The 15,639-nt window shown below is 44.4% G+C and overlaps 2 protein-coding genes and 1 non-coding gene across 3 annotated transcripts; 2 read left to right on the top strand and 1 right to left on the bottom strand.

Moving 5' to 3' along the window:
* Positions 1–1,448: 1,448 nt before the first annotated feature.
* TRNAC-GCA lies at positions 1,449–1,519 on the top strand. Its single transcript has one exon. It is a non-coding gene; the product is annotated as a tRNA-Cys (tRNA).
* A 2,409-nt stretch (positions 1,520–3,928) lies between these two features.
* On the top strand, positions 3,929–6,551 carry LOC120676769 (neurosecretory protein VGF-like). The gene is made up of 2 exons (XM_039958106.1): positions 3,929–5,128; positions 5,985–6,551. The coding sequence occupies exons 1-2, from the start codon at positions 4,345–4,347 to the stop codon at positions 6,071–6,073; spliced, it is 873 nt and encodes a 290-aa protein (XP_039814040.1). The 5' UTR covers positions 3,929–4,344; the 3' UTR covers positions 6,074–6,551.
* A 1,004-nt stretch (positions 6,552–7,555) lies between these two features.
* LOC120672442 (peptidyl-prolyl cis-trans isomerase CYP20-3, chloroplastic-like) lies at positions 7,556–13,035 on the bottom strand. The gene is made up of 6 exons (XM_039952839.1): positions 12,776–13,035; positions 12,546–12,690; positions 12,342–12,430; positions 10,501–10,555; positions 10,009–10,094; positions 7,556–7,976 (listed from the first exon to the last, which is right to left on the bottom strand). Exons 1-6 carry the CDS (start codon positions 12,968–12,970, stop codon positions 7,821–7,823), a joined length of 726 nt encoding a protein of 241 aa, XP_039808773.1. The 5' UTR covers positions 12,971–13,035; the 3' UTR covers positions 7,556–7,820.
* Between the last annotated feature and the right edge of the window lie 2,604 nt (positions 13,036–15,639).

Here is a 15,639-nt window from a genome sequence, read left to right on the forward strand (position 1 = left end):
CTGCAGCGGCTCGCCCCATGCCCATGTGCCGGCGCCGGGAGTTGGCCTATCAGTATCGAGCTGAAGCAGGGGGCGGCACGGTGGCTCGCTCGTCGCACGCGCGCGCGCCTTGATCCACGGCAGCTTCGCCGCACCGCTGGATTGAGATATCGTTTAGTTGCAGCTGTAAAAATTTTGAAATAGAATTTTTGTACATTTAAAATACTAAATATAAACTAATCACAAAACTAATTAAAGAACTCATCTGTAAACTACAAAACGAATTTAGTAAGACTAATTCGTCATTAACATATGTTTACTATAGCAATTTAGTGTCTAATTATAATCTAATTAGACTCATTAGATTCCTCTCACAATTTACAAGCAAATTATACCATTCGTTTTTTATTTCATACTTTTCTGTCATCGTCTTCTTTAGAGTTGCGTGCAACTACTGATACCGATTGGACCTTCAGATAGGTGCTCAACTACAGGCTTTTAAACTTTAGCGAGCTAAAAAATCGCTAAATTTTTTTAAGGAATTTTGGCTCTTCTAAAAGAAAAGAACTAAAAGAAAACGAAATGGAATGGTTGAATGCCCGGGCATCCATCCAATGCATGATTTTCGATAGCGTCGAACATGAGCGGTAGACTGAACACCCACACAAATCTCGATTTGACACAGCAACACTTTTCATGGTAGGATCGGACCAACGGAACAGACTAACTACAGTACACAGTCGTCTATTTGTTAGGCAAGCGACTTGAACATAGATTTTTTGACCCAGGTGATCAGGACTCATACGAGTATCTGACGTGATTAGGCGGGGACAGGATTCAAACCTGCAGTCTTCAGGTCATGAGCCTTTACTGGCTTCTTTCTATAACCAATGAGATCTTATTCTCACGACAAAGTGCGCAGCAAGGATTGCTAACTGAAAGGGTCCTTTCGAACCCCGGCCAGGCACCCTCCCGGTAGTGCCAGGGGCAGCCGCTTCTAATGGGTCTCATCCGAGTGGGTAATTCCATTAGTTGCAGCCAGTGACCGCCTTCTTGTCGCCTATCTCTTTAACTCCCGTAGTAGGCCTCAGGCAATGGCTTTCGATTCCCCGCCCTAAGTAGAGTCCAAGTGAAAGAAGCCCTCTGACCCACTCTTCTTTCTCCCACCAAACCAACAAGTAGTAGGTTGATGGGCCTCGATACCCCTATTTGCAAATTGAGATACCTACACTACCCAAGAGTTCGTATTATTTATTTACTAGAATCGCAAGGAGGGGTGGCCCTAGGCATAATAGGATTATAAACAAACCTCAGAACCCCCTTGAGGGGGTTTGGGGTGGGTCAGTTGGATGAGGCTTCCTGTGGACAATCTTCTGTGGAGTCGCACGGAACAAGCCTTGTCTTCCCTCCAACGACTAGCTCCCTTTTCTTGTTCCGGTCACCCTATCTCTCGATTTAGAATCGGATTTGGCGGCATGGCCAAGCGGTAAGGCAAGGGACTGCAAATCCTTTATCCCCAGTTCAAATCTGGGTGTCGCCTGACCCACTAAATACTTTTGATTTCTTATTATCATACCACTAAATACTTTTGATTTCTTATTATCATAAGTAGTGTTCGAGATCACAAGGCTAGAATGTCTTGTGTGCAGCTTCACTATGATGTGTTAATGCCAATGGAGGATATGTTGCATGTTTGGTGTCCAAAGAAATGAGGATACTGGAACTAGCTTATGGGGTCCAAGGATACCTCTGCTTTTCACTTTCATCTCTTGATACCGAAATTCGCCTAAGCAATGCCAAGAGCTCCGTCAATCCGCTGTTCATCGATAAACGAAGCTCTCTCTTTTTCATCTCGTGCCAGATGTAACAAAAGATTAGTCCTTTTTCCTTCTCGCGAACCACGGGCCCAGAAGAGCAAAGCTCATTTTCAAAACTAGGTCAAGCGGCGCATTAAAAAGGGCTGGCCCGTTAAAAGGACGCTTACTTTGCGAACGAAGTTCAGAATCAACAAGGGTTCTCCGAACAAAGGAAGTGTACAACTGAGGCGCAGCCCACTTTTTTGTTGGAGAGATAGAATGGAGTTCTTCACAAAGTTCGATACAAAGGAAAAAAGAAAAGTTTCTCTATAGCCTCTGCGTTTCGAGACATTATGGCTTTGGGGTCGATCCCGGTAACAAAAAAAGGATTCCATAAAAACTTGGGATCCAACACCATGATAAAATATAAATTTAATACTCCATGCATATAAAATAATTCTTTTTTCATATAATAGTTTTGGAATTTTGAATTTTACAACTAAACAATGCCCCCTCCATTTTCTATTGATAGTCCTATTTCATCTGGACACAATGACTAAGGAAAGACAGCCTTGCTTATTATCTAATTAATGTAACACAAATCTTTTTGCTAGTACCCCAATATCTTTGCTACAAATTACTCATTACTGGTGTTATTTATTGCCATGGTCCTTATCAATAACAAATAAGACTATCATTTATGAATATTTGAGTTTTGGAAATAGAACTATAAAAAAAATGGAGGGAGTACCTCACATTCACCGTGTCATCGTGATCTCGGAGTACAGCGACGGCGGCGGTAAACGCGGGGTGAGAAAGGCGTGCAACAATTAGTCGTACGTGCGGAGTACTTACTTCCAGCTGGTTCGTTCACTCGTCGCCGTTGATGCTAACCACCATGGGTCAGTCGTACTGACAATCTTCCCAGCTTCTCAAACCCTGGTTAACCAAGGCCCTGTTTAGATCCGATGGGGTGTAAACGCAAAAAAAAATTGCAAAGGAATCTAGGTAATTTGAAGTACTAAATGAAGTCTATTTGCAAAACTTTTTGCACAGATGGGTTGTAAATCGCGAGACGAATCTAATGATGCTAATTAATTCATGATTAATCAATAATTAGCAGATGGTACTGTAGCATCACTGTTGCAAATCATGAATTAAATAGGCTCATTAGATTCGTCTCGCGATTTACAGCCCAACCATGCAAAAAGTTTTGTAAATAGACTTTATTTATTACTTTAAATTAATAAAATTTCTTTACACTTTTTTACGTTTACGATTTTTTTGCGTTTACGGGGTGTGAACTAAACGGGCCAAGTCCAGTCATCCAACCTTCGTTTTGCGCCGCGGAGCGAGCGTCCACGCGGCGGGCGCCGACCCCTGCCCTCCGCCCGGGGGCCTCGGCCACACAGCCCGGCCGCGCGCGTTGACCAGGCCGGATCCGGGGCGGCGCCACCCTTCGCGGCGGGGCCCGGCTGGCTGGCTCTGGCTGCCCGCCCCCGACAGGGACGCCTGCCTGCCCGCTTGGCGCGCCCCTCGCGCGGCCACGTCGGCGGCGACAGCTGGCTAGCCGGCGGCCCCGATCCCAGCCGCAGGCGCCCCCCGCACGTAGTACTACTATGCTCTACCCACGTTTTTTTTCTCTTCTCATTCTTCGCCAATCCTTATCGTTAACCTTTCTTCCCTGCGGAGCAAGGAAGGAAATGCTGGGCCGTTGCGGTTCAGAAACAATTTTGTTTTGTGCTCGTGCAGCAAAGAAAGGGAGACGGGTTACGTTCTGGTGTTTTTTACCCTGTTCAAGGGGGTACTAACAGTAACAGAGGCTGGCATATGTGTCGCCGTGTAAACTTTCCGGGATTAATGTGGCGGGCAGGCATGTGGTTGATGCTTAACGGCATGATGACACAAACAAACAAAAATGCACGAGTTCTATATGGTACTGCGAGCCATTGGAAGATAGTACTGACGAAAATGCCTCCCTTCACGCACAACTGTTACATAGCATGGTTGATCAGTAAACAACAGCTAGTTTCCACCGAGGCTTGTTTCAAAAACAAATGCTCGGCCAGATGTAGGATAATGTGAAACTAAAGAACAAAAATCCACTACCACTAAAGAAGATGAATCCCTAAAGCGTGTTACAAATTTGCAAGCATTATATTTTTTCCTTCGATTATAACAGACTTACAATAATTTGTTAGCTTGGACAACCTATACTACAGTAACAATACTTGTTACACGCACGGGAGGTACTACAGTAATAATAGCTTGTTACTACAGTAATAAGGTATCCCATGACGGTGAGGAGCTGTATGTTCTTGAGGCCATTCCCGATTCCCGGCCGATATATAAGACCCATCGAGCCATTGCCTTGGAATATCGCATATGCTCTCAGCTGCTTCCCTCCACCATCTACTAACTTGCAGCAACCAAACAAAGATTTCGGTTCGATCTAGTCGCTTTGCGCCGCAAGTCTTCCCCGATCAACCTCACCTCACCCTCTTGACTCTCTCTTCTTGCCCAGCCTCCTCAATCTCCAGCTCCGTCATCACAGCTTGCTCCGCTCGGAATGGCGTCCCCGTTGACAGAAGCCTCGCCTCCCCCGACCATCCGAGACGTCATCGGCCGCGACGACGACGACGACGACGGCAACTTCATCGCGGAGTTGGAAGAGGAGGAGGACGTGGAAGACGAGGAGGACGAGGAAGAGTGGGACATGAGCAAGCGCATGTCCCGCCTATCCATGGAGGGCTCCGACGGCGGCGACGCCGACGACGAGGACGAAGCGGAGGAGGAAGACGACGACGAGTTCGAGGTGCGGTCGGACGTCAACGCCGCGACGCACGGCGGCGCGTGGCCCCCTCCGTACGACGTGCAGGCCCCGTCGTCGGCGTCGCTCCCGGGCACGCCCGACCGTGCGGCGGCGCAGACGTCGTCGTCGTCGCCGCCGTGGTGGCCCGGGCCGAGCGGCGGCGGCGGCAAGGAGTACGCGAGCGAGACGGAGGCGCGGTGGCCGCCCGGCGCTGGGAGGCGGCGGCGGTACCACCACCGCGAGCGGATGGCGCGGGAGGTGTGGCTGGAGCGCGCGTGGCGGGCGCGGAAGCAGCGGCAGGAGGCGGCCGCGGCGGTGCCCGTGGTGGTCCTCGGCGGCGGCGGCGGGGGCGAGTCCCCCGCCGCGGGGCGCGGCGGCGTGGCGATGGACATGGAGGAGGTCCGCGCGTGCCGGGACCTGGGCCTGGGGCTCCCCTGCGACTGGACCGTGGAGATCCCCTGTCACGCGCTCTCCGGCGTCGACACCGCCAGCAGCGGCGGCAACTCGCCGGCCTCCGGCAGCTGGCGCATCTCCAGCCCCGGTAACAACCCACCGTCCCCCAATCATTACCATTAACTACTCCGTACCTACCAGCTTCTCCAATTTTCTACATGCCGTCGCCGCTGCTGCTGCCACGGCAAACGTAAGCTCGAGTAGAAAAGAATGGAGTAGATCGAAGCAACCATGGGTTTGCTTGTCATTTGTCAACGAGTGCTCCGGACGGCTTGTCCGTACGCGAACGCGAGTTGCATCGGCCGGTCCGCTCGAGCCGACCGGCGCGCTAGCTCGCACCGCATCGCCTCGCCTGGCCGGCCGGCGGGTCTATTCCACCTGGCAAGCACAGAGCCGACCGGGTGCCGGGCGGACGCTGAGCCGGACGGGGAATCGCATTCCACGGCGGCCCGGTTCGTTGCCCTGCCTTACCAGGCAGTGCACTCGGACGAACCTTGCTAACGAGCAGCGCCGCCAAGTGTCACGTACTAGCTCCTGTCTAATCACTAATCACCCAAAAGCACGTAGTACATGTACATGGTACTGGAGGGAATTCCATCGCACTCGTCGCCCGTGTCTTTTGTGGCCGGGAATCGTGCTCGCGCCTGCGCTCATCAGGGCCTGATCGGGACGCGGTGGTTGGAGTTCCGGACGCCGACGCCGACGAGCCGAGAGCGACACCGTGCTTGCCACTGCTCTGCCCTGCTCACCCGAGCGTCCGCTTCCTCACGGGCCGAGCGTACCATTAGCAAGCGCACGACCCCCGGGCGCTTTTGCTTCGTCGCAAAGCGTTCCCGTTTTTTTTTTCTTCTCCGCCTCGTGATCATCTCATCAGACTCTTGCGTGGTCTTCTTGTGCTGACGTGCTGTTTGTTGGCTGTCGTCGTTGTGGGACGAACTGAGCAGGGGACGACCCTAGGGACGTGAAGGCGCGGCTCAAGGTGTGGGCGCAGGCGGTGGCGCTCGCCTCCGCCGCCTCCCGCCTCGGCTCGTGAAGGTCCAGGCGGCGAGTCCAAGAACTCACCATCCAAGCTCTTCCTTCGGCTAAGGATGCGGGCACGCGATCACCATGAGAGATAACCCCGTCATCATCTCCAACATTAACAGTCTTCCAAGTTCCAATCTCATCAAGGAAAAAAAACTACAAAAAAAAAGAACAGTTGGTTCTGACAACATTTTTGCGTTCCACTGTACAAATATGCGTCGTGTACTCGTGTGTGTGTGTGTGTGGTCATAGCTGGTCCCAAAGAAAAAGAAAAGAAAAGAAAGCTATAGGATTAGCAAACATGTGGTTTGGGCAGGGAGCTAGCCGTACGTGCACAACGGGATCGCGCGCCTCGCTAGGGGTGACACGTGCAGCGCGGCGGACCGTGTGTGTGTGTGTGTTTCTTTTGCGTTGCATGATTGTTGTTGTACGAGTATAGAGTGCAGGCGAAGAAAAGTGGAAAACAGAACAAATGTTTTTTTTTGGCATGGATGATGCCTGTTGTTTGGCCAGCGGGGAGCAAGGCGACCCCAACAGCTTTACAGGTGTTCTTCATCCATGCGTTCCAGTACAATAGAAAAGGGTGGAGGATAGATTCATGCAGAAATGGTTTCCAGGAGAAGGGAGACTAGCTGTAGCAGCTCTAGCTCTGCTGATCTGTCCTCTGTTGGTATTGCGATTAATGAGTGTTTTCCCAGGCGTGTGGCGTGAAATGCAAGCATGCTTAGGGGGTGTTTAGTCGGTGAAAAAGTTTGGATTTGGGTATTGTAGCATATTTCGTTGTTACTTGATAATTAATATCCAATTATGAATTAATTAAAGTCATTAGACTCATCTCCTATGAATCAGTTAGACTGTGTAATTAGTTATTTTTTCAACTGCATTTAATGTTCCATGCATATGTTCTAAAACTCGATGTGACGGGTATTGTACAGAAAAGTTTGGGAACTAAACACTGCCTTACTTGTCGATATGAAAGAAGCCCGACAACATTTAACCTGCTAATAACTCATCCCCTTTTTTGAGGCAACTCTGGCTAACTCATTGCCAGTATGTAGTAACATCTGTCTGTATCTCCGAGTTGGCCTTGTTTGATTCCTCCTAGCGCAACTAGCGCTAGGAGGGAATCTTGTATACATGCAGTATTGAATAAAATTTATTTGTAAAATCTCTTTATGGATGGATGTAACTTTTCGTGATAAATCTAATGACGATAATTAATTAAAAATTAACTACAGTAATGCTACAATAACCATCCTCTAATCATGCGGTCAAAGACCTCGTTAGATTCGTCTAGCGAAGTAGCACATGAGTTTTGTAATCTGACTTTATTTAATACCTGTAACTAATGGTTAAAGTTAACTACAACACCTAGCACTACTAAACCAAACAGAGCCGTCATCACACGTACTCACACAACCCAATGACAGAACTTCTTGCTCTGCACTTACAACTCAAATGATGCCACGAAACGCGCGTCGATGCTCCAAGCTTACAACGTAACAGATGGCTCCGAGCTTCATTGCATAACAGTACCGTCAACAAGGTTTGGCTAAAATAAGAACGCAGCACCGTATCATTTCCTCTTACACTGTTGCATGAAACAACATTCTCGCTCAAAAAAAAAGACCTAAAGAATGTCCTAAAGTTGACTACCTAAACGGAAATCAGTTAACCCTCTACTAGAAGGCTCAAGTTTTCCGAAGAAAAAGAAGGATGTGTCGGTTTAACCCCCAAAACTGAGCTATTGACATTGCTCAGCCGTCCAAGGGCAACTCGCCACAATTCACGATTCGGCAGGGCTGCTTGGGAGTATCAGACCTGCTGGTTTCTTGAGATTCAAGCTGCTTCACCACGTCCATCCCCTCCAGGACATGTCCAAACACGACGTGACGGTTGTCCAACCACGGAGTCTGAGAAGCATTCCATTATTTGAGTGTGAGCCAATAAAATCTAAATGACCAGTTCTTGACGGAGAAAACAAAACATGATAAGTCCAAGGGTATGCTTGGATTGGGGATAGTTTATTCTTGATATATTATCCTGCCATATCTAGATGTATATATGCTCCCTTGTATCTTGTCTTGTTCATACATAAATAACAGACCAATCAATGTAATTGAGTTGAAAATGTCTGGTGCTGACTTATGAAATATGTAATAAACCAAAGCATATGAATAAACTTTTAGTACAGAAAATTACAGAACAGTGGAAAGCATATTGAAGTGGAAGGCGAGACTGATCGTTATTTAAAAAAAACAGCCTAACAACTCAAACTTAATCAGTTGGTAGTGCTGGCCAAGGGTCCAAAAGGAACAAAGAGACTAACTTTAAAAATTTCATATGATGAAAACATTTTACAATTTGAACAATACAAATGGTTAATGTCATAATAATTCAGAGTATCAAGGTACTCGAAGACAATGAAGTTCAAGTACCAAAAGATGTAAATCACGCATGACAATTTTATCGGCCCGGATAGTAATCCTTCCAAAGAGGAGGCAGTGGAAATTTGTGTTCAAGTTGTTCAATTTTCTCTAGGATATGGGATATATCATTGCTCTAGGAAATTTGATTCTATGTAAACAGGCAGTATTGAATGGAACCTCCTCCATCCCCCTTTTTTGGACAACGAGTTGTTTCTAAGCCACTATCTTAAGGATGTATCTAACTATAACGTGGATTTAAAGCTATCTAAATAAGCTATAATAGAATAACTTCTTCTATTTTTTTTGTAATGCTTGAAGTAACAAATATACCAAAGAACTTGAAGTATGTATAGAATCATATCCACATACGTCTTCAAGACTGTATCAACGTAATGTATCGAATATTGATCAACATATTTAAATGTGAATCATTACTTAAAAAGATGTGAATCATTACTTGAAGGAAAAAGTCTACATAACCCCCTCAACTATTGTACCTGGACTACTTAACTCCCCAAACTACAAAACCGGTTGTTCTACCCCCTGAACTTTTCAAAACCGGCCAAATAACCCCCAAGGCGGTTTCCGAGGGTGGTTTTGGCTTTTTCTTTTTTATTTATTTCAGCTGAATTTTTGAAAAATCATAACAAATCACAGAAAAATCTAAAAATTGAAAATCAAATTTTGTTGGACTCTACATGAGTAGATCTACAAAGTGAACATATAATATAGTATGCTTTAGTACAAAGTTTTTGTTGTATATTTAGATCTATACTTTTTTTACAATTAATAGAAATAATTCCTATCTGCAATTTCCATTGTCCAATTGTAGTGAAATTTTTATGGTGGGCTAATTATTATATGCTTGAACTTCAGTAAAATTTCATACTCATTGGATCATGTATAATTTAGTTATAGATTTATTTAAATTTAACCAGCATGAACATAAATAAATTTATAACAAAGGTACACATGATCCAATGAGTATGAAGTTTTTACTAGAGTTGAAGCATACAATAGTTAGCTTATCATAAAAATTTCATCACAATTGAACCATGGAAAATGCAGCTATGAATTATTCTATTTAATTGCAGAAAAAACATATATCTAAATCTACAACAAAAACTTTGTATGAAAGCAAACTATATTATATGTTTATTGTGTGGATCTACTCATGTAGAGTCCAACAAATTTTGATTTTCAATTTTTGGATTTTTCTATGATTTGTTATGATTTTTTCAAAGATTCAGATGAAATAAATAAAAAAGAAAAAGACAAAACCACCCTCCAAAACCGCCTTGGGGGATTATTTGGCCGGTTTTGAAAAGTTCAGGGGGTAAAATAACCGGTTTTGTAGTTTGGGGGGTTAAGTAGTCAAGGTCCAATAGTTGAGGGTAATATAAACTTTTTCCTTACTTGAAACAGATTCTTAATGCTACAAAATTCAAGGTGTTCCAGAAGGGACAATTGTGAGAGAAAAGAATTCCTTCATTGCTGGAGATCATGAATGCCTTACCTTCACAGTGCAAATGAAAAATTGACTTCCATTTGTGTCAGGGCCAGCATTCGCCATGCTTAGTACACCTGGTCCAACATGCTTCACTGGAAAAAGTTTAAGGAAAAGAACCTCTCAATTTAAGAACTAGCGAACTGGTACCAAAACACCCACATTTCGCAATTAAGTAAACGTTCATTCAGAATCAGTGCCCTATAAGTCCTTGTATGCACTATTTGGATTTGTGTTGAAGAGGATTTTGTCATCCCTCCTTGTGCTGCCTATGATCCCATTTAAAAAGCAAATCTGACCATGTGAGAAGGATCACCAAAGAATGCAGAGTCTAATTTTTCTCATAATGATAAAAAGCTATAGGGTGAGTGTCGAAAAGCTAGAGAAAGTTCACAAAAAATGTCCATCTTAATAAGAACAAACTTAATAGCACTCCTTTCAAAAATAAAATGCAACACAAGGTAATCAGGTAGAAGGCTTGAAGAGTGTGAAGTCACTTACATGTAAAATTTTCATCGTCAAAGCATTCACCATAAATGCTTCTCCCACCAGTACCCTGTGGTCACCAGTAATAGCTTAGGACTAAGTAAAGAAGAAGCTCATGATAGAATCAAGTGAGCTGACGACCCATCATTGATTTTCCTGACAAGATCATGGTGAAATTTGTTTTGTTTTCAAGGGATGCCTTTTCTACTCTTTGACGATTTGGTTGTAAATTCTTTAACCAGTATATATAGTGGTCCCCTTAACTAAAAAGCTGCCAGTGGCAGCTTCCATTGTTCCAGGAAAGTGGTATTGTGGTAGCTTCCGTATGCAAACCCACGAGGTGATTTCCTACTCCATCCGACTCATCAGCATATTGAGTTGTTTCACACAAAAAAAGGGCTGACAAGTCGGTTCTTCACCACCAATATTCATGCTTTTTGGCTGTAGTCATTCGTCTGTGAATGATCAAGGCCGGAATTATTCCTTAATCTAAAAAAAATATTCATGCTTTTACTTCTCAGTGATCATAAACTCAAATTCAGTTTTGCAGATTAAATGTACTTTGGCAAACTTGGGATCCAGTAATCAATTCTGCGTTATGAGATACCAATTCGCATTTTCAAGTTCTGTTCAAGCCCTTGCTAGCTTATAAGAAAGTTATTACTAAAGGAAAAGAAAATCAAAGCTTTCATAATGGGTTACCTTCATTGGAACAATTTTGGAGGGAAACCCCAATGGATGTATGAACTAAGATGAATGATGGAAAGAGAATTTAAAAATTGCATGGAGGGAGGTGCATTGCACCATATAATGCAAAATGGATTTCAAGTGCTCTCAACCACAGTCACAAGAGTTCCCAGATCGAGGAACATGGTACGTGGTACGTCGTTTAAGAGTGATTTTAACACTATTGGGATGAAAATGTACCAGCGTTCCCAGTACGGGAACGTGGTAACTGTGCTCTCAACACAAGAGAATAGATATTGGATGATGTAATGCGGATAGTTGGATGCCCCTTCAAAGTGCATTCTTAATACTAATTGATAATCTCGTAGGTATTGCGTGTAATGATCAGTATTACACAGGCCTGCCCATGGAGACAATAGAAATCAGATCCAAGTATGCTCAATGAATGTCATGGTTATGGAGGACTCAATGGGCTGGAACTAAAGATCCCCTTCAATATCTTGGACCCATATGCCAATAAACTTGTGCATTGATGGCCATTTAATGGTGATACTAATCCTAAAATGGTATATTAGTTCAGATCATCAGAAAACCATGTTTTGAAAGCAAGGCATGGAACTAAACCATTTGGAGACTTGTGGCAAATATACCAATCACTAAGTGCAATATAAGTCTTATCATGCCAAACTAAACATGATCCTGCTTGGCAAATAAAAAATGTCAGAACTGATGTTTATTCTTTTTTCAAGCACAGCTATAACATTATAGCTTGAGCAGTGTTGCTACATTGAATGGGGACCTGTTTTTTAGTTGTATGTAACAAAATAGCTGAGTTGTTCTCAATGCAAAAGGGAAAGAAAAATTGGGCAAATGACAGGAATTTTATTGCCGCCATTTTTTGTAGGAATTCTTGTTCCCACTTTTAACAGTTTGACTGGGAGAAATACCTGAAGTCTAAATTGAAAGTTTCTTAAAAAATACCTAAATTGAAACTTCAGTGGAACCTACAAGTAAATTGATGGTCAGATCTAGACAAAGTTACAAGCATCCAGCCAGATCGATTGGTGAATGGACAAATAACTTTCCCTCGAATGCATATGCTCCTTTCGTAACATCTGCAGCAGCCATTAAGGCAATTCGGCAAAATGCAGATCGGTAAATATGCTTACATTGTTCTCCTGGAAGTCGCCACCCTGGATCATGAAGTCCTTGATGATCCGGTGGAAAGAGCAGCCCTTGTAGCCGTACCCTTTCTCACCTGTTCCCCAAGCCCCCAAACCAAATGTCCAAACGAGCAGCAGTAGAAGTAGAAGGTGAGCTCCTAAACCAAAAGCAACCAGTACTGATGTGAACTCGATTCGCAGCGTACGCACCAGTGCAGAGGGCGCGGAAGTTTTCCGCTGTCGCGGGGACGACCTCCCCGAAGAGCCCGATGACGATGCGTCCCGCGGGCTCCCCGCCGACCTCCACGTCGAAGAAGCACTTGCTGGTCACCTTGGCCTGCAGCTCCACGGCCCCCTGCAGAAGAACACCGATTTCCGCCCGTCAGCACGCGCGCTCGTGGCTCGGTGAGCGCGGGCGGGCGCCCGTAACCGGCACGTACCTCCGCCGCGGTGGCGCGGACGACGACGGCGCCGCGGCGGCCGCCGAGGCCGAGCCTCAGCGCGGGGAGAGCGCGGGCGGGGCGGAGGGCGAGCGCGCCGCGCCGCGCCGCCGTCGAGGAGCCGAGACGGGTGCCCGTGCCGGCCGGAGACGGTGCGAGCGCGGAGGGGGCGGACACGGCCGGCGTGCACGCCATGGTGGGGTTTGGGTTGGCTTATCGGATTGGAGATTTGGAGAAGGCGGGGGCGGGGCGCACGAATGGCGGAACGGGGGAACGGGTGAAGAAAAGAAAGGTGCATGGGAGTGGGCTGAGGCCAGAGCCCAGAGGGGCCTCTGGAGTTCGTAACGGTGGGTTGGGCTTGCCACGTCCGCCTGGGCTAACCGTTTGTTTTGCACTTGGGCTGGAAGGAAAGCTGAGGAAAGCGCGCGTGGGCTGGAAATCCAGAGGCTCCAGCCCAATAATTTCTGGCCCAACATGCAGCCCAAGCAAGCAACAGAGCCTTCGCTGTTGCGCAGCCCAACTAGCCCAAGCATGAGTCAGACGATGATGAATGATGATTGGCATGCTGGACGCATCACGATTCACACATCGCTGACGCTGGGAGGCTGGGTTGGTGAAAATCGACTTTATTAGCCACACTTGGGCACTGGTGAACGCCAGTACACAGTGCGCTGGGGGTCTGTTCAGAGCACTTTGGATTTTGAATTTTGAGATTTTGGGACGGAATTTTTCAACATTTCAAATATTAAATGTAGACTAATCATAAAACTAATTATAGATCTCGTCTGTAAACTACGAGACGAATCTAATAAGTCTAATTAATCCATCATTAGCACATGTTACTGTAGCAATTTAGTGTCTAATCACGACCTAATTCGTCTCACGATTTACAGTCCATTTGTGTAATGCGATTTATTTTTCGACTATATTTAGTACACCATAGAGACGATTTACAAAAAAAATTAGATTTTAGGTGTAAAGATCTAAACAAGGCCTAAATCTGTTTTTACTTTCCCCCCTTCTTCCAGCTACTTATCCGGTTACCAAATCCCATTATATATGCGCGTACAGATGTCTAAACTCAGACTAGTTTGATCTCTAAGTTAGTGCCGCTACCAGCTGAAAGAATCTCTGGACAAGAAGTACTACTACCGTATTACATATCAATTGTTATATGATAGGTAGAGAAAAATAGTGACTATTGTCTGAACACATACAGAGATCAAACTAACCTCACTATACACATGCATGCACAACAACAACAAAATCTAAAGGCAAAATGAACATTTGTATATGTCTATATATGTGCGCCACATAAAGTTTACTCCATGAATCGAATCAGGTATGGAAAAAAATTTAGTCATCTAATATTTAATTATATTTGAAGTTTAGTTCTAGGCGATCCAAACGGAATACGGGCTTGTGGAGAGGGGTTGTTGCAGCCTAGGTTCAGCCCAAGTAGTGCATCGTATCAGCATGTAGGTTAGTTCCCAAGATGTGATACATGCTCAAGGCAAAAAGGCCCACAAGGATAGTAGTAGCTCAGTTTACAAAAGATCTACATGTTATATGATGAGGGATGAACAACCTCTAGTTGAATTGGTTAGACGACTTTTGTAGCACTTCTCGAATTATAGGTTTGACTTTTCATGGTAGATAATTTCATGCTGAGGTTAAATTACTCTTGTCTGTCTCACACCAAAGCACTCATATAATTATGGAAAAAATCCAATTTTCATCCTTGATCTAGCATGATAGTTCGAATTTCATCTACAACTACAAAATCAGATAACCCAGACACAAAAACTGGCTGATTTCAAAGATATTTTTTTAAAAAAAAATATATTTAGATAATCAAAATTATTTTCCTTTAAATCAAAAAATATGAAAGTGGTACCAAGATTTTTTTCTCAAAATGTAATCTATCCGCATGTGCTATATTTGAATATTATTTATTAAAAAATAATAGACATAACTATAAGCAAACAAATATTAGGAATATAATAAAATGAATTCGAATAACTGGCAAGTAGAGTATTAATTGATAGGTTACATTTTTAGACAAATACTTGCATCAACTCCAAATTCTTCTAATTTAAAAACAATTATTTATGATTGTTTAGTTTTTAACTTGAAGGTTTTAAATTTTCATAAAATGAAAAACACTTTTGAAACCACTCAAAGGGCAAAAATTGTCCAAATTCAACAGTTGGATGTCACTCATTTTATCCGATTTTGCAGTTGGATGTTGAAAATTAGGGTTATTTTGTAGTTCTAGAATATAAACTGGACTTTTCCATATGAAGATTGCATGTTTGCGTGCTTGGTCGCAATCTCATACTATTTTTGTTTGGCCCAGATTTGTTCAAGAAAAGATTTATGAGTTAACAAATGTGTACATCATGGACAAGATGAGCATGATCAATTTATGCAAACCATTTTAAGGAGAAGTGCTGAGCCATTGAGGTACACAATACTCTGTTTGCTTGGCTGTGGCTGGTACTAGTGTTGATTTGTTATGAGAGAAAAGTACTACTGGCTGACTGGTGGCTAGTGGCTAGTGCTGATTTGGTGTGAGAGGAAAGCACTGCTGGCTAATTGGCTGAAGGCGTAGAAGCCCATGTGTATACCTGTACTTGGGATGAAAACTATGACTCCAGAAATTTCTCCAAAGATCTACGTTGGTATGAATTTATCTTGAATCGCGATCTTTTGGCTCAACTTTATCCTAGTTTTGCCGAAGGAGCAACCCCCTTTTCAGCTTGAATTGGTCCAAATATGCAAAATTTCTTAGTTTTCGCGGAGGACTAGATCCAATAACTGGTGGTCTATGGTTGAGCGATATTGCACACCATCATTTAGCT

Source organism: Panicum virgatum, chromosome 5N, assembly GCF_016808335.1.
Source record: "Panicum virgatum strain AP13 chromosome 5N, P.virgatum_v5, whole genome shotgun sequence".
NCBI lineage: Eukaryota > Viridiplantae > Streptophyta > Magnoliopsida > Poales > Poaceae > Panicum > Panicum virgatum.